Source organism: Gopherus evgoodei, chromosome 2 (genome assembly GCF_007399415.2).
Source record: "Gopherus evgoodei ecotype Sinaloan lineage chromosome 2, rGopEvg1_v1.p, whole genome shotgun sequence".
NCBI lineage: Eukaryota > Metazoa > Chordata > Testudines > Testudinidae > Gopherus > Gopherus evgoodei.
The window spans coordinates 81,965,168-81,989,347 of NC_044323.1; the positions used below are offsets into that span (position 1 = coordinate 81,965,168).

The 24,180-nt window shown below is 43.8% G+C and overlaps 1 protein-coding gene across 2 annotated transcripts in view; it reads left to right on the top strand.

The window, feature by feature from the left end:
• Positions 1-743: 743 nt before the first annotated feature.
• Positions 744-24,180, top strand: part of CDCP1 (CUB domain containing protein 1) — a 47,158-nt gene continuing 23,721 nt past the window's right edge. For both annotated transcript variants that reach the window (XM_030551170.1, XM_030551171.1), the window contains exons 1-3: positions 744-2,347; positions 17,447-17,656; positions 22,715-23,071. In XM_030551170.1, the coding sequence (XP_030407030.1) occupies positions 2,275-2,347; positions 17,447-17,656; positions 22,715-23,071 (640 nt within the window). In that variant the 5' untranslated portion in view covers positions 744-2,274. The remainder of the gene's footprint in view (positions 2,348-17,446; positions 17,657-22,714; positions 23,072-24,180) is intronic.

Consider the following 24,180-nt stretch of genomic DNA (forward strand, 5'->3'; position numbering starts at 1 on the left):
GACGAGTGCTTCCCCAGATCTCTGCACTGACATGGTATATTGGTGACTTTAATAGAATACTTTGTGCAAAAAACCCTTGTTTTCTGTTTCTTCTCCCCGCCTTTTTTCTTATTTCTTCATTTAAAAAAATAAGATGAAACAATTAAGGTGACCACAATGCTGACTGGATAATGTAACAGTAAACTGAACTCAGCATTTCGGTAAGCTTTGCGAAGAGAACAGTATTAGTCACCCACCAACTGACTGCCACAGTAGGGCCTTGCCTTTGCTCAGGAATAGCTCCAATTCAGCAACAGGGGCCAGCAATCAGAGTAGTTGCACCAGTGCTGACCCCTCAACAAGGGCAAGCCAGGGCTTTGCATGCACTGATTGAGCTAATCAAGGTTTATCCTAAATAAGAGGCTGATTTTCAAAAAGGACTGCCATTCAGAGGTGCCCACAGAGAAATTAAGGATCCCAACTCCAGAAGATATTTTTGAAGCCCAATTTTTGAATCTCTTGGCCTCCATTCCTCCCTTTCTTGTCTGCTTAATCTCTTACTTTGAATACAATTTAGATTTGTTTTGTAAAATTGCCACTGTAATACACAATGGACTGAGGGAGTACATGAAAAAATGTATACACATATACATATGAGTTTTCTTCTATGAATTATTTATTTATCATGGGCCTGATCCAGCTCTATTTAATGTTAATGGACTTTTTGCCACTGACATCAATAGCAGCAGGATTGATCCCTTTTGCATCAACTTTGGAAAAAAGTGCAATTACTTTACTTCATAGAATCATGTTTTTCCCCCCCTCTCTAATTACTATCTCCTAACAGTAAAGGATTATTCTTTATAGTATATTCTTCAGTGCTTTTCAGAGTCCAGTTTTACATGATTCAAGCAATGGTGTTTTCACTTGTTTCCTTAAGAAACCACTATACAGTATAGTTTAGTACGTCTCACGAGGTAATTATTCTTGATGTTTCACCTACATTATTCCTTTTCAGTTTCATCCCATTACTTCTAGATACAGCCCCCTTTGCCCACCCTAAACATGACATTTTATGGAGCTTTCACATTTCAAATCTTTTAGGCAGCTTAATCCATCTTCCCTCATTATTCAGGGAATATTAAAAAGTAAATTGGCAAAACTGATAGATTTAAAGGAGCAAAGCAATACTCAAAGCGTCCCTTTGAACCTTCAGAAAAATAAAAACAAGCCTAGATGCTAGCACATCAGCCCAATGATCCTCCAGAATTCGTCAGAAACTCCAAAGAACTTTGAGATGATCTCAAGGCTCTTACAGTATACAGTCCTCTGGGGAAAAGGCATGTAACTTCTAGTAAGTCTGAGCACAGGTCTAGGGGAGTCAGCAAGTCGTCTTGGTTCTGCCAATGGCTAGCCGGGCAGCACTGGGCAAGTATCTAAAACTCTGTGTCTCAGTCCCCCATCGGTCAAATAGGGGTAATGCTTAGCTACTTCTAAGGGGGGATGCCATGAAGATTAATTAATTAACGTTTGCAAATCATTCGAAAATGAAAAGGGATAGATAAGTCACAGTGCTAAGAATAATTACAAACATACAGAGGCTGTTCAAGACAATCCGCACCCTGCGCTAACCTTCAGTGCGATGCCCTTCTCCTTTCCCAAGAACACAGATTTACAATGCAGGGGGAGAGGGCAGAAGGCAAGTCTCTCTGGAGGGAGACTTTCGGGGGGGGGGGCACCTCAAAGTGGAGGCAGTCCAAGGTGCTGCCCAGCTTTCAGCGCTGTCCTGAGGTATCCTGTGGCAGCTGTCATTCAAATGGGGAGCCTCACGCCTGGCCCAGTGCCAGCCGGGGTAACTCTCTTCCGCCAAACTAACCCGCCTCCTTCCATCGTTTCAGCGGGACTCGGTACCCTTCCCCGCTTCCCGCCCTATAGCAGGGGCTGTGCGCTGTCCAACAGCTGCCGCCCCCCAGCGCAGAGGTGGCTGCCCCCAGTGCTGGGCAGGCGGCGCTTGGAGGCCGTGGGACGGAGCAGTGACTAATGACCGCTGCAGTGCCCGCTCCCGGCTCGCCAGCGGCGGCTTCTCCGCAGCGCAGGAGGAAGGGGCGGAGTTTCACCTGGAGCCGGCGGGGAGGAGCGGGGCCGCCTGCTGTCTCGCAGGTACAGGGCGGAGCAGGAAGCAGCGGGCGCTCGTGGCTGTAGGGAGCCCCCCCCCACGTCCGCACCTGAGGAGCAGCAGCAGCCGCCTGCGCGCCGTGGAGGCCCGTGCCCGGCTGGGGCTGCTGATGCTGGGAGATGGCGGGTGGCCGGTCCGTGGCGCTGGCGGCCGGGCTCCTCCTGGCCGCGGCTCAGCTCCTGCAGCTGGCCGGTAAGCGGCGAGGGGCGCGGGCCGGGCGGTGCCCCCAGCCGGGGCGGGAGAGGCGGCGCGGGCTGGGCTGGGCTGGGAAGTTACGGGGCAGCCTCCCTGGGGGGCCGGGGCGCGGGGTGCAGCGAGCCCCTGGCGCAGGCACCGCTGCAGAGCGTGCCCGGGAGGGCGCCTCGGGGCTTCAGCCTGGGGCTCTCCACGAGCCTTTTCTCCCCGGCCCGAAGAGGTTAGAACCGCCTGGCTGCTGGCCGTGCTGTGGGTCCCAGGCTACTCCCGAGCCATGGTGCGGGCCCAGCTTCTGTCGGTGGGAGGGACGCGTGTCCCAGAGCTCTGGCCTGGACCCGAGGAAGAGCTCTGTGCGGCTCCAGAGCTTGTCTCTCCCCGACTAAAGTTGGTCCAAGAAAAGAGAGTGACTCTCCCAGCTTGCCTCTTGGCCTTGTAACTATTCTAAAGAGCCATCAGTCATCACTGATGGGTGCGGGGATGGGCTTACACCAGGCATGTATTTAGCCCTTCACCCCCACCCCAGGTTCTTGCTTTTCCCTCTCCAGAGTCTTTCTTAACACTTCAGTGGAGGAAAGACAGCTCAGTTAGTTTCGGTCTGGCCTTCTTGGACAGAATTTACAACAGTGTTTTGAGAGGAGAGTCACCAGTTGCTTTTATTTGTATATCCCTGTGCAAAAGTTTTGGGTTTTGTGTCTAAGAGGCAGAGCCAACTTTTTTAAAGGGGGCAGCAGCTCTTGGTGCCTTGATGAAATTGTCCATCCTGTTAAAAACTGACTCGTGCGTGTGTGTTTCATGCAGACAGAAAAGCTATTCATTGCATGCTCATTTTTTAAATAATACATGAAGATCTCATTTAGATGCTAATGACATACGCCAGTAATTTGTTTGCCAAAGATGATTGCTCCCTGCTTTGCCCTTATTTCATGTGGCTGTGCTAATGTGTTGCAGTGAGCTGAGAAAAGCCGTTAGCTTTAAATCTCAGTCAAGATACAGTGACAATTGTAGATGCAGTGGTGTAAAATAAAAGTAAAGTTTGTTTTAGCTTGGAATACTTTAAAACTGCATTCATAATTGAATAACTGCATAGTATCTTAATTTTAAACTGTTGCCTTCATATCTAGAATCCCATAAACGTTGATGCTCCTCTCTTAAAAACTTTCAGATAGTCTAAATCTGAGGTAATTTGAACTCAATGGTACTTTTAAAAATGAGAAGTATTTTAATACTTCCACTTTTCAAAAAGCTTTTGTAACTTAGAGCTTTAACTGCATACAGTTCTTATCTTTTCTTAGCTTTCTTTATACTACCCCACAATGGGAGCTATATTTCCTATGATGTGTGTAAATACTAATAAACCCTATGAGAGTTTGATGTGCACTAGTATTGGCATTCAGCTGCCAGAATTAGTGTGGTGCATTTCTATTTAGGGTGACTCTGAGTTTTAAGAGAAACAAGTTCCTTAAATGACTCAAATTGTGTTCTGGCATTTTGGGATATAATTTCAACAATAATATATGGAAAGGAGAACACATTGTTTTTTTTCTTACCTGAAAATGTCTTGATTTCTTAAGTATAGGAAGAGAGAGACATTATCTGATCCTGCAACCCGTACTCTCGCAAGAAGTCTCATTGAAGCCTTCCAAACAGATAGAGGGAAAGGAAAGGGAATTGCTACCATAAGTAAGGGTTGCAGATTTGTGCCCAAAAGTTATATTGCATTACTGGGATGCTTGATATTACCCAGCACCACCAATTATCTCTCATTACAAATTTTATTAAATTCTGTCCTATAACACTGAAGAAATTCAGACTTGATTTTTGTAAATTTCCATAAACTGTCTGCTGGTAGGACTGGAGTAGGCAGAGCAGAGATACAACATGATCTGCATGCACATCCACAAACCTTTAAAAAAAAAAAGTTTTTTTTAAAAAAGCATTGAAGCTTACTTCTAGTATTATCAGCCTTGATAATTGCAAAGTTTGAATATGGAAAAAACACAGGGTCCATACAGTGTGACCTGAAATTCATGCCTATTCAGTACTTCCGCTACCTTGGAGAGGGATAGGCCATATTATTCAGGATAATCATGGCTTTGCGCCAGGTAAGCATAGCTAAATGTTGACTAAATAACCAGACAGCATTGTGATTAAGCTTGTAAACTGTCTAGTCTAAAATTTCCAAATGATATATTTTCATCTGTTTGGAAGGATTTGTGAACATAGCCCCTAAGTATCAAATTATAACTATACTCCCAAGTCTCTTCAAAGGATGATGAAGCAATACATCTATGGGGCACCCCTTCTTTAGAAAAGAAACAGAGCTCAGTTTCATATATTTCTTTGTAAAAGGGAGAAAACCCGAGCATCCCCAAGGCCTCTCATAACCTCAGTAGCTAATAAACTTTAAAATCATGGTTTATTTTTGGCATATGACACTATGGATCTAGATCTTCATTGAGGTGTAGGGCACCCTGTTAACCTTCTGGGAAAACAAACTTCCTCCTTTTTGGTCTCCCTGGCACATAATGTTGCTCTCTCTGGTCTCCCTGGCACATATGACTATTCAAACTCTCTCTCACCTACTGATTTGGCTGTGCTACCACCCCCTTTGTGTCTTTGCTCTAGTTCTCTCTTACACACCACATAACGTTTAAACTTCTTGTCTTTGCTTTTAAGACCCCACTCAACTACATCCTCTGTCACCTCCTCTTCCTTTATACCTTTTATGTGCCTGTACAGGGTGGGTAAAAAACATCCAGATCAGAATTAACCATTCACTTGCCCTGCTGTTATTTTTTTACACCTATTTTATGCAGGAGTAAATGACTACTTAGATTGCAAGGCAGTGGGGAATTGAGTCCTCCAAGTATGTTTGGTGATTAGCAGAACCAAGCTGTGAGACAGAAAACTGGCTTGTTATTTGAAATGGGAGTTCTGGTTGCTGTCTCTATCCCCAATTTATTTTGATCTTTGAATTCTAAAAGCCTTTTCTGAAATTTAGAATATAAAATAACATGTGCATAGTATACAATTGTCTTAGAGTGGTAGCAAACAAAATTCCAGAGTAAAATTGTACATATGCGGAATTGTTGGGGCAGGATAAATTAGAGACTGGAGGGCGAGGTAGGGAAAAGGACAAGTAGTCTATTTTTGATTTCAAAAAATATGTTTTGTTGTTTGTACAGAGGCATAGTCTAGTGCTTGGAGTGCAGGTCTGGAAGTCAAGAAATATAGGTTCTTTTTCTTGACTGCTGCTGACAGTATGACCTTGGACAACTCATGGAACCACTGTGTTCCTCAGTCTGTAAAATGAGGTTGATATAGTTATCTACTTCGCAGGGGTGTAATGAAGATCAGTAATGGTTGTTTGTTTCTTGGAGATCCTTCACTAGATAGTACAAAGTATATTTACTCAGGCTGGTTGAAAATTTTCTATTGAAACAGTTTGAGGGAAAACGGGGGTTTTGATTAAACAACATTTTAAGAAAATTGTCTGCCTCTTGTGGATTATTTTTTTTAAATGATGTAAAAACTGAATGCCAAAAACTGAAATATTTCAATTTGGATATGCTACTGTAGGGCTTCATGGGAGTGTTAGTTTGATTGCTTCATGTTCTCATTCCTTTGTATGGACTGTACTGCCTATTGGACTACATCTCCCATAATGCAGCACAGCCAGGGCTTGGTGTCCATGGTGCATCATAGGAGATGCAGTCCAGCCAGGGAGCTCAGCCTATGGAGGGGAATGGGAACATGACACACCCAAACTACAATTTCCCAGAAGCATCATTACAGCATTTCTGAATTGAAATATTTCTGTTTCTGGATGAAACACTTCAGTAAAAAAAACAAAAACAAAAAACAACTTTCCATGAGAAGCAAAAATAAAACACTTTCTGACCAGCTTTAATATTAACTTCAGTTTTGGATTTACAGTCTGTAGTTATATAGAATGACTCTTCAATCCAGAAGGGAGTTACTAAGGAGGAAAGGGATTCTTCACCTTTAAGAAATTCTTGCCTGGTCTTGGGAATTGAAAATAGAATAGAACATTCTTTTTCTTTGTGTTTGTATTTCCCTTTCTTTGCCTTAAAATCACCACAGCTGGAATGTTGTTCTTTCCCCTATTGTAACGTGTTCATGTGAATGAGTCATTTTTTAAGGGAATTTTCTTTTTGTGATTCAGAACACTCAATACAAGGAATCTTTCATACAAATAACTGCATATTTCAAAACACTTCTTAATGCTTTGCCTTCTGACACCCACCCATCCCCATCACTTCAACCTATCTTTTCCTCCATGGGCCTGTCTACACTTGAAACTTTACAGCTGTGCAGCTGCTGAGAGGCACCTCCTTAGAGGCAGTAGCTAAGTCACTTGAAAAAGTCTTCTATCAACCTAGCGCTGTCTACAGCAGGTATCAGGTAAGTTTGTCGCTTAGGAGTGTGGATTTTTCACACCCCTGAGTGACGTCACTAGTTTGACCTAACTTTTTAGTGTAGGCCAGGCCTCATCAAACTACAGTTGAGAGGCTACAGTATTTCGTACAGAGGGAAAAGTTGCAAAGTGGGCATTCTCATGGATTCTACACTGATATATGGCTGGAATTACAGTCGCATCATTTCTGTTAGCTAAATTGTTTTATAAAACTAAACTGAAGTGTAAATCAAGAAGCAATGATCTCTACATCATGGTGATGCTCATTCCAGTCAAGTACGGCTGATTACAGATCCATCTGGGGTGCCATCAGCACCATTCATGGGTTTAATTAGAAGCAGTGTGTGTGTCTCTCTCTCCCCCACCCCTCCCGCCCCCCTCTGGAACTGATCAAGGTCTTGCTGCTAAAAATCCCCTGGAAGAGCTATGGATTTTTTTGCTACCCATGATTTAAATTATTTTTTGCCATCTTCAGAAGATTCTCTTGTCCCCCCAACATATATCATGCTAAAGGGCCCCCTACTCAACTACACCTTTGTTGATCTTCCTATCAGGATCCTGTGCCACTCATTCATTTAACATGCATTATTCTAATTATTTTCAAAGCAACCTCCATGTTTTTCAGATGCAGTTTTGCACTCACAGTAAATTACCTGTAATTAGTTTCTTAATTTATTAAATAAATAATATTTATTTAAATGATAAATATATATTTATTTAATAAATTAAGAAACTAATTACAGGTAAATCTCTCCCTCAGAGATGGTTCAATAAGCTTCTTTCACAGACTAGACTCCTTCCTAGTCTGTGACAATCCTTTCCCCTGGTACAATTCTTGTTACTTTATTAGGCTTAGACTTGCATGTTTTTGCTTTATTTTGCTTGGTAACTTACTTTGTTCTGTCTTTTATTACTTGAAACCACATAAATCCTATTTTTTATACTTAATAAAATCTCTTTTGTTTATTATTGAACCCAGAGAAAGTGATTAATACCTGAGGGAGCAAACAGCTGTGCATATCTCTCTATCAGTGTTATAGAGGGTGGACAATTTGAGTTTACCCTGTATAAGCTTTCTACAGAGTAAAACAGATTTATTTGGGGTTTGGATCCCACTGGGAGCTGGGTGTCTGGGTGCTGGAGATCGGAAATGTGCTGAGCAGTTTTTAGTTAAAGTCTTCCGCTTTGGGAGCTTGGACCAGACCTGGGTCTGCGCTGCAGCAGACTAGCATGTTGGGCTAAACAAGGCAGGGTTATGGACTCCCAAGCTGGCAGGGAAAACAAGCTCAGAGGTAATCTCAGCACATCAGATGACAGTCCCAAGGGGATCTCTGTGACCGAACCCATCACAATGTGTCTTATCTGGATTAAGTTGCAGCCAGTTAGCTCTTATCCAGGCCCCACGTTCATAAAGACATAAGGATTTGTTCCACTGCTCTGGCCCAGTAGGCATGATGGAAATAGAGCCAGCTGTCAATAGTATTCTGAGCGGATCACAGTCCATGTCTTGTCACTAATTCTCCCAGAGGCCCCATGTACACATGGGATGACCATATGGATTACTATGTTATCCTGCATGAGAGAATGCTCAAACCGGAGGATCAATTGCCCACAGGTACCATCTGGGCTCTCTTGGTTTAAAAAAAAAAAAAAGAATAGAACCATTTGAGCAACTCAGTCTACTTCTGCTAGAGTCTGCAAGCAAGTCAAGAAAGACTTTTAAACAACAATATAAACGGCTGTTCACTGATCTAAAAGAATCAGCATGGACACCTCATCCATTACCTGGAAGAGATGCCACAGCTTGTGCAGTTTCCACCTTTATAAATAAGCCTATAGCCAGATTCTCCTTGTAAAGGAAATCCGAAGACTCTGGTATCCACTTGAACTGCCTTGCCAAAAGATCCTCCATTACTCTTCCAAAAATGGGAAATGGACATACATTGATAGCCAGATTGTCAGTTCCAGAAGTTGGTTCCTTAAGCAGTGGTCTCACAGTTGCTTCTTTTGAGAACCACTTGTACCCTTCCCTCACCCTGTGGCCAAGCACTGATAATCTCAGCCAACAAAAGTCCCAGTATTTCTGTAGCAATTTTCACCAGCCAGAAAGGACAAGGCTTTGCTAATTATAAATTCACTATATTGGAAGCCAAAGAACAGAGGGAGAGAGTAGCAGGACTGTGCATGAAAATGGAGAGCCCAGTTAGACTAATGCCAACCTTGAAATTCCAGTTCTGAGTTCTCTCTGGGATGCCAACTTCTCATTGTCATGTAGACTCGGCTAGGGATACACTGAGTAAGAAAGCTCAGTCATGGGTAGTCTTATTACAAAATAGGTTTGATGTGGTGGCTTAATGTTTGTAAAGGTTATAGATACCAGAGTAAACATGTCTTCGTTGCGTTCCTTTCGCTGGGGCCAGTCTGACACTTCTTTATCCTGTTGCTGTGTACTCAATATTTTTTGTCTTGTGCTGCATACTTTTACAAAATTAGTAGTCAGCACAGAACTAGCATGGTGACTAAACTACCACTTCCTATGAGAACCCTACATGGGACTATTTTTTTTTTTTTTAATCCCACTCACATCCCATCCTGCAATACCTACTTCCACTCCCACCTGCTCCTGCATTGCTTTTTGCCTTTTTATTCTGCTCTCACCTGCAAAAACCTTAGATCATGCTAATCCCTCAAGAAACAGAGTCCTCCATGCTACTTTTAAAAAAATAGGGGGGAGGGCGAGTTTGTTAATATATTACATAGATAAATGGAATTCAGGCACAATTTTTATGTGGTAAACTGACGAGAGATTTAGTGTTTTCCTGCAAATTACTGCAGTCTAGGTATTTTGCACACCCAATCCTGCATGCTACGAAGTACATTTTACCCACTCCTGCTCCTATGGCAGTGGGTCCTGCAGGACCTGCGGGATCCTAGTCCTGCTGCAGGGCTCTACTTCCTACCTTTTTATACATGTAACAAAATGTAGTGTTTTCCTGGAGTAAAAGGAGAACTTCTGTAATAACAATTAATCTTGACAGACCCAAAATGTGTCTTAAAATTTTTAATAATCTTCATTCAGAAAAAGGATTCATTTCTCAAAGTCAAGTGCTGAAACCTATGCAATTAAAGAAACACACAAGGTACTTTACAAATCTTAACTACATAGACCCCTGTTCTGTAAAGCCTCGTGCTTGTGCTGAAAGTTAAGGATGTGAGTAGTCCCACTGGACTCAATAAATCTTTTCAGGATTGGGGCCTCAATTGTCACCATGACCTCCTGAAGACAATCTGCTTTCCATTCTGTAGTATGAATCCTCTAACCCTAATAAACTAGATGCTAAAATTAGGCCCAAACTGAAAAAGGTCATTGAGTTACCAAAGGAACAAGATTGCCACCAGAAAAATAAACAAGTACTGTAGGATGTTTAGATTGTACGTGTAAACAACAGCCTGTTTCCTTTGTAAGTGAATACTTCAGACTGATCCTGCTCTTTGCTGTATTTGTGACGAACAGATAAAATCAGTTTTAGCCACCAATGAATGTGACAATGGGGATCTGAATCCTTGTTTGTACTATTTCCCTCAATCTTGGCTTGTTTAGTTTTGATTTTGTCAAGCGATCATTTTCAAATGGCCCAATAGGTCTGTAGTGTGGTGTCAAGTCACTAACATCTTGCTCTGCTGGTTAAGGTCGCTAAACAAAACAAATCTGGTTAGGTGGCTCATTTTATCTTCACTATCTTAGAATATCAGGGTTGGAAGGGATCTCAGGAGGTCATCCAGTCCAACCCCCCCTGCTCAAAGGAGGACCAATTCCCAGATAGATTTTTGCCCAGATCCCTAAATGTCTCCCTCAAGGATTGAGCTCACAACCCTGGATTTAGCAGGCTAATGCTCAAACCACTGAGCTATCCCTCCCTCCACTATATCTTTCAAGTCATCAGCAACACTAATCAGCCTTGCAGATGGAATTGGGAGGGACTGCAGATTTCATTGGAGACTACAGATAAACTTGATAAGTTTTAAACTCAAGAAAACGAGCTTCAATAGGCAAATGTAAAAAGGGTTCGTTGAGGAAAGTATAATGAAATAAACGTTTGTGAAATAAAGGCTAATCAATAACATACTACAAACAGATTTTAGAGTTGTTATTTCAGTATCAATTTATTTTCCACAACATCATTACCCATTATTATTGCAAATATAAACAAATGCTACATTGGGATGTAGTACAAGGAGACTGCATTGTAAATCAAGTGAGATAATTCCACAGCTGTTACTGGTAGTTGGGCTGCTGTTGAGGTTGTGTCTTTATTAAATTGTATATTATAAGACAAATCGGAGATTGTTCAGAGCAATGAAATTGATGAAAGTTCTGGAAGAGTAAGACTGACAGTGGAAGGCTGGCGGAGATGAGTGTGTTCAGACTCAGGGATAGGGTGACCAGATAATAGCTTAAAAATATCAGGACCACTGTAGGGGGAGCACCTTTTTAATTGTTACACTCACCATGTCTGGGTCTTTGGTGGCACTCCAGTGGTAGGTCCTTCAGTCACTGATGGTCTTCGGCGGCATTTCGGCAGCGGGTAATAAATCTTGCTGCCAAACAAAGAAGTACCCGCCACCGAAATGCCACCGAAGACCATCAGCGAGTGAAGGACCTGCTGCTGAAATGCCGCTGAAGACACAGATGTGCCAGGTGAGTGTAAGAATTGAAAAGGCACTCCCCCTGCCTCTCACTGCCGCCTAAGCAAAAAAAAACAACCCTGGCCACCATGCCTGAAACCAAATGTCGGGACGCCATTTCTCCCGATCGTACTTCAGTCGGGACGTGGGACAAACTGCTCAATATTGGGACCATCCCGATTTTTATCGGAATGTCTGGTCACCCTACTGAGGGAAGGCATTACTGAGAAATAAAGGGACATTACCAAGAGAACAAGGATCAATTATTAATAAGGAGCCTAGGCCTGAACAAAAAGTAATGAGTTTAAGTGGTAGTGGGAAAAATTTAGGGTTAATATTAGGCAGTGGAATAAACTGTCAATGATAGCTGCAGAATTGCCATTGTTTGAGGAAGCCAGGGCTAGATTAGACACCTGTCTGTCCGAGATGATTTAGGAAGTCACTTAAATCAATCCTTCCACAATGCAAGGGCCGGACTGGGTGGTCTGCCAAGGGCTCCCTCTATCTCAAAATCTGTATGACATTGTGTGGATGAAGAGTAACTGTCTTTTTATTTCTTCTTGCTTGTTAAATATCCTGTGAGTCATTGTACCAAGCAGCATTTAAGGTACATGGAAATTCCGTCCTTACAAACAGCATATACAATTCTTGGTATCCTTATAAGGAGACGTGTGGAGAAAAGCATAGACAAAGACAGATCAGTATGAGTCATGATCATGGTGCTTACAAAGCACCACAATAGAAGTAATTTATATACTCTTGTCTGCCTGCTCTGTAGTATATTTTCTAAGCTATTCAGTCCAAAATGTTAAATGACTCTGGGATCACTGGATGCATTTTTGTTTGTGTATGAGCTTCTTTCTTTTAAGGTCTTAAAGAAGATGACATTTGATTCAGTAAATTACACTAATCTAATGTTTGTAATAAAGACATTGCTGATGTTCCGGTACTGTGCTCTCAATCATTTTGGACAGTAAGCATATCTTCAGAGTTTTATCTTAGGACGGTGTTTATGCAATGATCTGGCTTCATGTGTCTCTCTATGCAGATTTTTAGTAGCTGGCCCCAGCAAAGATAAGAGCCTGTTACTTTGTCACGGTCAATAGCATTATCTCTTTCTATCTCAAGATGGTAAAGACTCCTGCTTTGGGGCCCTAATTCAGGAATGCATTTTTAAAGTTATCATTAAGTAATCATGTGTTTAAAGTTAAGGATATGCTTTAGTTCTTGTGGGATGTGGTGAATAGCAACGTACACGGATGTGCTTTCCGGAATCATAGAGTTTGGTGCTTGATCTCTGTTAAAGACCACAGTGTCTGTGCTCTGTCCTGGTTTGTTGCAAGAATAATTATGCTATTTCACGTTTCCAGAGGCTATAAAGGGAAAAGTGAAAGCTAGGACCATTATCCTTGGAAAATAGGCTTTTTTTATTTCTAACCAAGAGTTGAATGTGAAAATCACTTTAAGCAAGGAAAAAGTCTGTAGATGCACACAATCAGTCAAGCCCTGTTAACTCCTTCTGTATCCAGCTACCATACTAATAAATATCAGCAAAATTAAGAACTGTCATGGTGAAAGTATATTCTTTTGTACATCAAGTATATGGAATAGCACAAAGCCGAATGAAAAAGTAAAATAGGGATTAACCTAAGAATAGTTTATCAAATTTCCCCTATAACTGCTTTGTGTGGGAGAATAGGAAGCAGAGAAGAGAAACTCTCTTGTGGCTCCCCACTGAACTCGCCTAACTTCCTGTGTGGTGGCGTCAATGTGTTTGGAGAATCAGTGCCCTAAAGAGAAGATAGCAGGCATGAGCAGTTCACGTTGACTTCAGTGAGACTAGGATTGGGTCCAAGCAAGGAATTACAATGTTAGTCTTCGCTTCTTTGCTAAACTGAGTAAGAATATTTTTATTGCATTGATATGGGGGAAGAACAGGGTCAGGATTTTTTGTCAGTAACCATTTATAATACTGGTTCTTCAGCAGTTTTAGAAATGAAGAGGAGCAAATGGATGAATTAGGATGTCACTGCTGGGATGAATTGAAGCGATGGCAGTGATAACGCTGCATTAAGTCAGCCTTTTGTTGCTTCTGGAGTGTGCAAATTTGCTCCCTCTAAACCTTCCCATCAAATGTGTTGCACTGATATTGATGAAACCTGTATGCAGGGCTCCTGGAATGAAAAGGTTTCCCTCTGTTCCCTGATGTGACCCTGTCATGGTATAATTCCCCAATCTGAACCTTAAAGTCCAAAAGATGGGGTACCAGCATGAATTCCTCTAAGCTTAATTACCAGCTTAGATCTGATATGCTGCCACCACCCAAAAATATAGTGTTTTGGGGCACTCTGGTCCCCCCCAAAAACCTTCCCTGGGGACCCCAAGACCCAAATTCCTTGAGTCTCACAACAAAGGGGAATAAACCATTTCCCCCTCCCCCTCCTTTCTTCCTCCCAGATCTTTCCCGCCCTGGGTACACTAGGAGATCACCGTGATTCAAACTCCTTGAATCACAACACAGAGAAATCAGGTTTTTTTCTCCTCCTCCCAGGCTTTCCCTCCGTGGGCTATCCTGGAGAGAGAGACAGATTCAAGCTCTGTGAATCTAAAAACACAGAGGAAATTCACCTTTCCTCCCCCACTCCTCTTTCCCTTCTCCCACCAATTCCCTGGTGAGTACAGACTCAGTTCCTTTGAGCCTTAACAAGGGAAAAACTTAATCAGGTCTTTTTAAAAGAAAAGCTTTTAATAAAAGAAAGAAAAAAGTAAGAAATCTCTGTAAAATCAAGATGGAATATTACAGGGTCTTTCAACTTATAAACACTAGAAAGAAGTCTCCCCCCAGCACAAATACCAATCAAAATCCGTCCAGCAAAATACACATTTGCAAATACAGAAAACAATCAAAAGATTATAAACGCTTTTTCTACTTAATACTCACTATTCTGAATATACAAGAGACTGTAGCAGGAGATTGGCAAGAAACCTGGTTGCACGTCTGGTCCCTTTCAGGACTCAGAGAGAACAAAGCAAAACCCAAAAAACACAAACAAAGGCTTCCCTCCACTGAGATTTGAAAGTATCTTGTCTCCTGATTGGTCCTCTGCTCAGGTGTTTCAGGTTCACTGTTTGTTAACCCTTTACAGGTAAAAGAGACATTAACCCTTAACTATCTGTTTATGACAAACCCCTTCTTCCCCCATAAGAGCAGTAGTGCTCCTGGAGGTAGGTGTATCCCCAGGAGGCACAGCAAACCTCAGTAGCACAAAGGTACATTTCAGTTTCTCTGTGCTGGTGAATCAAGCCCCCTGTTCTCAGTCGTTGCATAATAAAATTATACACATAATTCTCTTTAAGGGTTAGGAAGACAAGATTGTTTAATTAAATCCATGCGGCAAAACAGATTTTTCTTCATAAACATGAACTGGCCTGGTCAACCCACTCTGGTATTATTTAACCTGAAAAGTCTTTTAAGTTCCCCTGGAAAGTACTTGTGACTTATATTAAATACAGCACAATTGAAAGCATTGTTGTAAGCAAACATTTAAAATTTCAAACATTTGAATTTTTTTGATAGCCCACGAAAACAATATAGGGGTGGGGAAATTGAGTATAGATTGTCATTTTTGATCCTGTGGGGATGGCATGCTGTAAGTTACATAGAATATGTAAGTGACACAGAATAGTTTGGGCAGATTTAGCTTTTGGAAGTTGTGTAAAGTAAATGCAGTGTTGTCAGCTTCTAAGAAAATCATGAAATTGGCTTAAAAATTAGACAGAAAATACACTTGGAATTCCTTTTATTTACTTGTGGCTCTTGAGCCTCTAGGGTTCGTGTTTTCAGGCTTAGTTCTGTACCCATGAAGGCTAGAAACTTAATTTTTTTTTCCTTTTATTTCTTTTCTTTTTAAAAATGAAAGCTGGAATTCTAGCATAGACACGTGACTCCAGGGTCTGGAGCTTTACAACTCATAATAAAATCATGAGAATTGGCAAGACTGCCCACTGCGGTAGTAGGGCCACAGGTAGGAAGGAACAAATGGTAATATAAGCAACTAATAGGTGACTGTAAAAACAAAGTACTCTTACTGTCCCCAACATTTCTGGGGCTATATTCAGCTATGGCTAAGTCCCACTGACTTCTATATAGATTTCACCCACTTACCCCAGGGCTGAAACTGAACTTTGCAGAATACCAAAGTGGTGACAGTTACACTCATATTCTCTCTGAATGCCAGATCAATGCAAAGTTATGCTACGTTGCTTTTTACACCCCATGTCATTTATGCCATCACCCACAGCATTGTCAAATTTGTCTCATAGATTCAGTTGTTGGCAAACTACTACCTGTTCATTGAATATTCTTACCCTACTAGCCAATTGATTCTGTGATTTTTGGTGTTTTACACTAGCACTATACCCAGCATACAATAATCTGAAGATTGAACTCTTGCTGGCAGTGCAATTTCATTATACAGATTGCTTAGACTTCTGTTGTATTTCCCAAGAGCTGAGTCATATGACAAGGAAGGGTCAGCAAAAGGGATACACGGAGAGCCCTGCAGGAGTCTGAATCCTCATATTGCAGGACTCTGGTGTGGAGCTCCTTGCACCAAATCTTTGAGGTGGACTGTGAAGGGTGGGGAAGGTGAAGCCGTATGTATGTGGATCCTTCAACCAACCGTCCCACTCATGGAGTAAATGGGGTCACCATATCCACAAAGGTCTAACAGAGGGGATTGTTCCTTTAAAATGTCTCCTACTTAAGTTGTGGCCTGGAAGGAGGATTTGTCCTTAAGCACACTGAATTGTGGTGAGACCAATGTATCAGTGGAACTGTAGTCAGAGGGCCCATGTTCCCTGGAGGGACTGTTATTGAGAAGATGTCAGTGGAACAGGGAATGCAAGGATTTAGGCTGAGTGTAAATTCAGCCACATGGACAGAGCAGTTCACAGGGTTTAATAAAGTTCCGTTGTTCAATTTAACATGCATTCACTTCACTCCTTGTGAGCAAAACTGGTGAAGCTCGCATTTAGAATCCAGAATTTTTTTATATTTTAAAAATGTGTATTAGGTTGTGTTACTCCCTTCTACTTTTGTTTCTCAACATCGTGCCCTGCCCATATGTATTGCCACTAATAGTGGTGAGTAGGTGTATAGCACTGTCACTGCACTCTTACTGATATGAGTGCTTCCAGCTATGTACAGTTGTTCCAATTAAGGCTCACTTTGTAATCTGACTGCAACATACACTTCTTGAATTGAATCATAACCTCATCTGTGCCTGCAGACATGGAAACTGATTGTATATTGTGTGGTAGAGATAACCGGGCCGAAGACAAAATCTGGACACTAGCAACTGTGAGTAGTAAGGCCTAGATCCTCAAACGTATTTAGGCATCTAACTCCCATAGGGATCTGGGCCCAAACATTGTCAATGTCAGTATCTCAATTGTGAGTGGACTAAAACAATGACAATACAAGTGAACTGACGCAGGAGTGATACTGTGTGTGACACAGGATAGGTCCATCAATGGCAATTATCCAGAAGTCGCAGGGATGGTGTCCCTAGCCTCTCTTTGCCAGAAGTTGGGAATGGGTGACAGGGGATGGATTACTTTGATTACCTGTTCTCTTCATTCCCTCTGAAGCATCTGGCATTGGCCATGGCAGAAGACAGGATACTGGGCTAGGTGGACCATTGGTCTGACCCAGTATGATTGTTCTTATGTGACATTCAACATCTTTCTTTTCTCATTTAGCATAACCAAAAAAATTGACAGATGCAACAGGCAGATTTTTTGCAGCTGTTTCAACTAGGTATAAAGAGTGTTTTGTAGGCTCAACATTTCAAATTTTAAGGGCATAGTTAAAATGTTACTCTTTAAAAATGTAGCATCCTTGGCTGTGTGGGGAAATTATCTGATATTCACATGAATTACTTTGAAGCATATTTATTTTTTCTTTTCAGTTTCTTTTGCGATACACCTTCGTGCTGCGGACAACATCACTGTGACAATTAAACCTGGGTCTTCTGTTCCACCACTAAAATACTGTAAAATCTGTACAAGACAAATATGCAAATCTGAACTCAGGATAACTGCTGCGGTAAAAGAAGATATTTCTTTCAATTGTGAGACACCAGAGAAATATTTAGTTATGGAAATCCAGAAGAACATTGGTAAGATGTGTGTTTAAAATTTCCCCTTTTAGAATTTCTGAATCCCCTTGACATTCTCGTTTAGTGTCTGGTTTATAACAACACGTAGGAATATCTTGTTCATTATGCTATCTACTACAGGCAGAGCTAGGGAGAAATCATTCAGGGTGGAAAGTTGATATACAGCTGCTTATGTGTGGGAACTGCAGAAGCTGTTTGCTGAACTTTGCATGTTTGTAGCTCAGAATGTGAAATACGGACTTGCCACCTTTGAAACCAAGTTGTTACAGAAATAGTTCTGAATAAATGAAAATATTATATACAATTCCTTATTGTTCTTATTAATTTACAGGCCCACTGCAACTGAATCTCCTAGCATAGACCTCACAACATCTCCTTTGACTTTAACAGGTTTCTGCAAGAGAGCAGGGGCCTGTGCTAGCAGATCTGGCAGCGATAGGGGTGGCCTTTGTAGGTATGGTGTAGACTGAGTTACTGGGATGAGTCACCGTGTGTTGATTGTAATGCATAAACATTCATCCATGCATGTTGGCTCACAACACAGTGATTATATATCTTTTCCACATTGCAAGCACACAGTTTAATATATGGTCGTTAAAGTTAACCATGTACAATAGGACTTCTGCATAGTATAACAAATTGATAGCTACCTAGGACTTAATGGTTATCACCACGCTGCGCATCTGAGCCTCTCGCTGTGATGATCTGACAGTGGAGATACTCGCATCCTCATACTCCAAAACACAGGCCCCTATCCAACATCGGGAAATCAGAACTAATCCTTGGCTGTTAGCAGTATAGGACCTCTGATGCACGTTTGATTCAGCTCAACAGAGGGCAATATGCATACATACATGCACACAAATTACAAAGTCAAAGCAGTCAAAAGCTAAGAACAGGGCCGGCTCTAGGCACCAGCCCTCCAAGCATGTGCTTGGGGCAGCACTCTGCCCCCCTTTTTTATCTTTTTTTTGCTTCGGGCATTGTTGCTGGGAGCCGGCCCTGGCGCAGCCACTCGCCCAAGCCGGATCCGTGCCCACTGCCCAGTCCGGTGGCACCCGGCAGAGCCCACTCGGACACGCGGTGCCGCCGGGAGTGGCAGCGGAAGCAGGACCCCCTCCGTCCCTGGCTCCTCGCACATTCCGGGAGCCCCTCTCACCGCCGCCGCAGCCCGGGCTTGGCTCCCCCTCCGTCCCCGACTCCTTGCATGCTCTAGGAGCTCCTCACACAGCCGAGCCTGGGCTGTGGCGGCGGTGAGAGGGCTCCCAGAGTCAGGGCCACCCAGGCGGGGGCGGGGGGGGCAAGTGGGGCAATTTTCCCCAGGCTCCGGCCCCACAGGGTATGTCGGAGGCTTCCCCCGCCTCTGTCTTCCCCCATCCCCCGGTGTCTCAGATGGTAAGGGGGCGGGGCTGTGAGCTGCAGCCGAGCGGCGGGAACTCAGGCCCTACTGGAGACACCACACCACTGCAGCGCTGTCGGGGAGAGAGGGTAAGTGGCATGGTAAGGTGCTGGGCTGGAGCCGGGCACCCCCCGAACCCATCCTGCCCAGCTGCGAGTCCAGCCCCTCTGAGATGGGCACCCCCCTAAACCCATCCTCTCCACCCAGCCCAGACCCCCTGCTCCAAGCCTAGCCCCTTTTAGCTGGGAACCCCCCAGACCCCATCCCCCCCACTGCCCTGACCCCCAGCTCTGAGACCAGCCCCTCTGAGCTGGGCACCCCCCCGACCCCATGCCCCCCCAGCCCTGACCCCCAGCTCCGAGCCCAGCCCCTCTGAGGTAGGCACCCCCCAAACCTATCCTCCCCACCCAGCCTTGACCCCCAGCTCTGAGACCAGCCCCTCTGAGCCAGACACCCCCCTGACCCCATGCCCCACAGCCCTGACCCTCAGCTCTGAGCCCAGCCCCCTCTGAGCTGGGCACCCCCCACAGCCCTGACCCTCAGCTCTGAGCCCAGCCCCCTCTGAGCTGGGCATCCCCCACAGCCCTGACCCTCAGCTCCGAGCCCAGCCCCCTCTGAGCTGGGCACCCCCCACAGCCCTGACCCCCAGCTCTGAGCCCAGCCCCTCTGAGTTTGACAACCCCTGACCCCATCTCCCCACAGTCCTGAGCCAAGCCCCTGTGAGCCAGGCACCTCTCAACGCAGAGCCCAGCTCCCCACCCAGCCCTGGACAACAGCAGCACCACCCCCAGGCAGTGACAGCCCATTGGCACCAACCATCACCATCACCCAGCAACAGCCCATTATGTAATTGCAAATGTAGACATACCAGTAAAGCGTTTAAAGTTTTTAAATCATGTATTTAGTGTATTTTCAAATTATTACAAATTAATTTTTGAATGTATTTCACTAGTTATTTTTTACATTTCCAAATACATATTACTATAGTATTGCAACTTTTTTTTATGGAAGGGGCCCTTGAAATTGCTTTGCCCCAGTCCGCCTGAATCCTCTGGGTGGCCCTGCCCAGAGTGTGTGAGGAGCTGGGGAGGGAGGGAAATGGGGTCCCCTGGAGCTGAGCCCGGGCTGCGGTGGCAGTGAGAGGGGCTCCTAGGGTGTGTGAGGAGGTGAGCGGCCCGCTGGGCTCATCAGTGCTGAGCAGGTAGTCCCTGCAACCGGAGATCCTTGCCTTCCCTCCCACTGGGGCTGGGCCAGAGCACTGTGAGGCTGAAGAGCAGTGGGTCCGGGGGGGCTCTCCAGGTCCTTGGCCTCCAGCATGTCGGGAGTGAGGGCGGTGAGCATGAACTGATCCACCTTGGTCACCAGCAGTGCCGCAAAGCCCAGGGAGGGGGCCATGTTCTTTGCGCCACCCCACAGCCGCGCCGCCACCTGGAAGTACTCCCACTCCGCGCTGCCCAGCAGCTCCACCCACATGGGGACAGAGTCGCATCTGGGCCGGGGCTCGGCTGCAGTGTGCTGGTAGCGGATCCCATGTTTGGGGGGGAGTCCAGTGCTGGGGCAGCACAGGGTGTGAGTGGGGGGGCACTGGTGGGCAGGAGGGGGAGCTCATGTCTAGGGGGAGGGGAGGCAGCCAAAAAATTTTTTGCTTGAGGCGGCAAAAAACCTAGAGCTGGCCCTGGCTAGGAAATGCCAGAATGAAGGTTGCCCATTCACTTGAATTTGTCCTCATTGTGCATGTGCATTATGATACAATCTTTAAATACAGAATCGTACTGTTTTTTCTACAGGTCCTCTGCCTCATTCAGTGCACAGGATGGATGCTGTGCACTTCATGAGCAGCTATTCAATGCTCTGGTTTGTGCTCACTGTGCAATGTGTGGTCCTAGAACTTATTTACTGCACACTATTAAACCTAACTCTGAGGACAGAATTATTCATTTCCTCCTGGGCTTTTCTGTGGTACTCACCCCTATCGTATCTGAGAGCTTTACAAACATTAATGGATGTATCGTCACAACACCCTTGTGAGGTGAGCGTGCGATATTATCCCCATTTTACAGTTGGGTAGCTGAGGCACAGCAGGTAAGGGCAAAGGTATTCACTAATTTTTGGTGCCCAATCTGAGACTCCAAGGACCTGATTTTTGAGAGTACCTCGCACTTTATAGCTCCCACTGACTTGCAGTTGAAGTTTTGAATGTTTAGCACTTGTACAAATCTGACCCCAGCATCTCAAGTTGCGCATCCAGAACATGAGCAACACACAATTAGTGATTCACACCTGTGAAAAATTTCATTTAAGTGGTTTGCTTAGCATTATATAGGAACTCTGTGGGAGAGTCAGGGAAAGAATCCAGTTCTGCAGGGCATCATTCAACTGGCTTAACCACTGCACCCCTCCTGTCTTCCTGTAATCTCCTGCCTCATTTACTGCCAGCTTCTTCAGCAAATGAGGTAGGGTTCCTACAGACAGCTCTGCCCATCCAGTCCTACACCCCCTCTCCACCGCACTCCATGTTCTTGTCAGATCTGTCTCTTTCTCCCAGTTCGTAGTCCCAGTCTCCCCAGCGCCTTATCTGGCTTCATTGTCCTCCCTGCTTTTCTCTCACTAGCTCCCAGTCCCAGCCTGCCCTCCTGCACCCGCTCAGTCTCTTTGCCCAGCCAGTCATCCCCCCAGTCTCCATTTTTCTCCTTCTCCACTTCTTCCAGTCCCAATCTTACCAGATCCCTAGTCCCAATATACTCCCTTCACTCCTCTCCGCATTCAAACAAGAGACAGTGAATATTTCCAGCCAATGGGTCATTGAGAGCAGAATGCTCAGCCTCACCCTGATCTGGAGAAATTACTTCAGAGAAAGTTCTTCTGTGGCCTGGTGGTCCTGGGCTGGCACAAGCTCATTTATTCTGTGGGGAGGGTGTGTGCAGAGTTGGTCAGCACTAGGAGTTGTGAGGGGTTGGAGCATGCTCAGTGAGGACAGAATCTTTGTGGACGTAGCTTTTAAGATCTAGCAAGTCTCTATCGAGCATGCCCAAACTGCAGTTATTCAAAGCCTGGTACACTAGTCCCTTCCGGATGCCTGGTAGTGCACTCTGTGCAGCATGCTTTCAGAGGCAAGTCTTGTATGTGCTTCAAACACTCAAGCAATGTTGCCAAGTCATATGATTGTGTCAAGAGTCTTGCTATATTCGATGTTTTTCTTAAATGCCCCAGTTCCTGGAGTCACGAATCTCAGCTTTCATTTAAAAAGAGCATTTTTTGCCCTCATGGATGTGGAGGAAAGATTGAAAACATGAACTATAAAGGCTCAAAAGAACCCAAAATGTACTTGTTTTTTCAAAATCTGACTCAAAAGATAATGAATCGCATTATTATGGGGGGCCTGACTTATGGTTTTTGAACACCCAAGGTTGTCAATACTGTTCCAGCTTTCTCAAGAGGCCTGCAGGGAAGTGTGCAGTGCATGTAATTTCATGTCTTAAAAACTTTGCTTTGATTTGCTAGCTGTTAAAACAGGGTATGTTGCACACTGTAATTTAAGTGGTGGTGGGAATTTAGGTATAATTTAATAGAAAAATCTGAACACAGTGGGAGGGTGGGGAAACAGCAAGTTCCTCAACTGTTCATGGTTTGTGCACCTGCTTTGTGTGTGTCTATTTTAGACTGTATGTCAGGCCCGTGCCCCTTTGGAGATGTTCATCTTCAGCCATCAGGACTGCCTCGCCTTAACAGGACCTACATCTGGGATGTGAAAGCCAATAAGAAGGTTGGACTTGAACTGAAATTTTCTACACCATGGTTAAGGCAGATTTGGCCCACAGACACTTGTCCAGATTTAATCACTTACAGTATCAGCAGCTCTATTGACGCTACCAAAGTCAGCATTGGAACCTTCTGCAGAAATGGCTCAGTGTCTCGAGTCAAGGTGCAGGGGGGAGTTGTCATGGCTTTACAGCTCCCATGGAATTCAGATCTCTCCACCTCTGGCTTTAACATAGCAAACAGATCTTCCATAAAAAGTAGGTACAGTATACTGTTTACTTATTTATTTGCAGTTATAATTAGCTCCTGTAGCTTGCAAAAGGTTCTTGTAATCTTTGTACTTGGTTAACTCGAAACAGGAAAAAATCACAAAACTAAAAATCACAGGCAATAAGGTCTAATCATTAGTACTTTCCTATTTTCTCTACATCCTCACACCTTAGTCCCATCTAATTAAAATCAACAAATATTTCCAGTACTCGGTCATGTTCCTTGCTTCAGAGATCCTTGCTATCAACTTTTAGTTTGTAATTACTCCTAATTTACTGATTTCCATCTCCATTCTTGTAGTTATCCTATTTTTAAAAAAGGTTTTTAGATTGTCCTCTTACTTTCATGATTTTTAGTTCAATCAGTTCACCTAATAATTATGAAAAATGATGTTTCTATTTGTGACTCAAACAGTACTATCCAAACTCTTCTTAAATTGAGACTTTATAGGATTTTAAAAATAAACCAAAAATATTTGCAAAACAGTATAAACATATGAATAACAAAAAGGATGAGAATGGATGAAGACTGCTATTGAATCTATTTAACAGCTTCTTTCTTCATAACTTGCTGAACTCCTCAGGCTTACATTGCAATTTAGGAAACTGGAAGAAGGATGCCTGGAAGGTACATCAGCCTGCCTGCTCATGTTTGCATATGCATAATAGTCTGTTTCAGCCCATTCCCTAATGTGAAACTTGCACAACTGGATTTTTCATCTGTAGGAGCCATGGCAAAGGATGGAGCCCTCTGTATCTTGCTCAAACAAATACCTTTTGGTTGTGAGACGTTCCCACCTTTTATCTGGATGCCTCAGTCAGCATTAGTTGTGGTTGGAAACTGCTTCAGACACACAACATAGGTTAATCTACACAGGCAAAAATCAGATATGTAATTTATCACTGATGCAGTACCACTAGTTTTAGCTGTTGAGTAGATAGGGTGTTGTCCTCCTTGCTGCTGCTGATCAGCAATGAATCCTGAATATATTAGTAGTTCTCTTGCATTTTGCTTTCTGCACTGATGCCTGCTTAGTCAGGGAGTTAGTTTTTAATTCACATATCAGGCATGTTACAAGGCCATCTATAGTTGGATT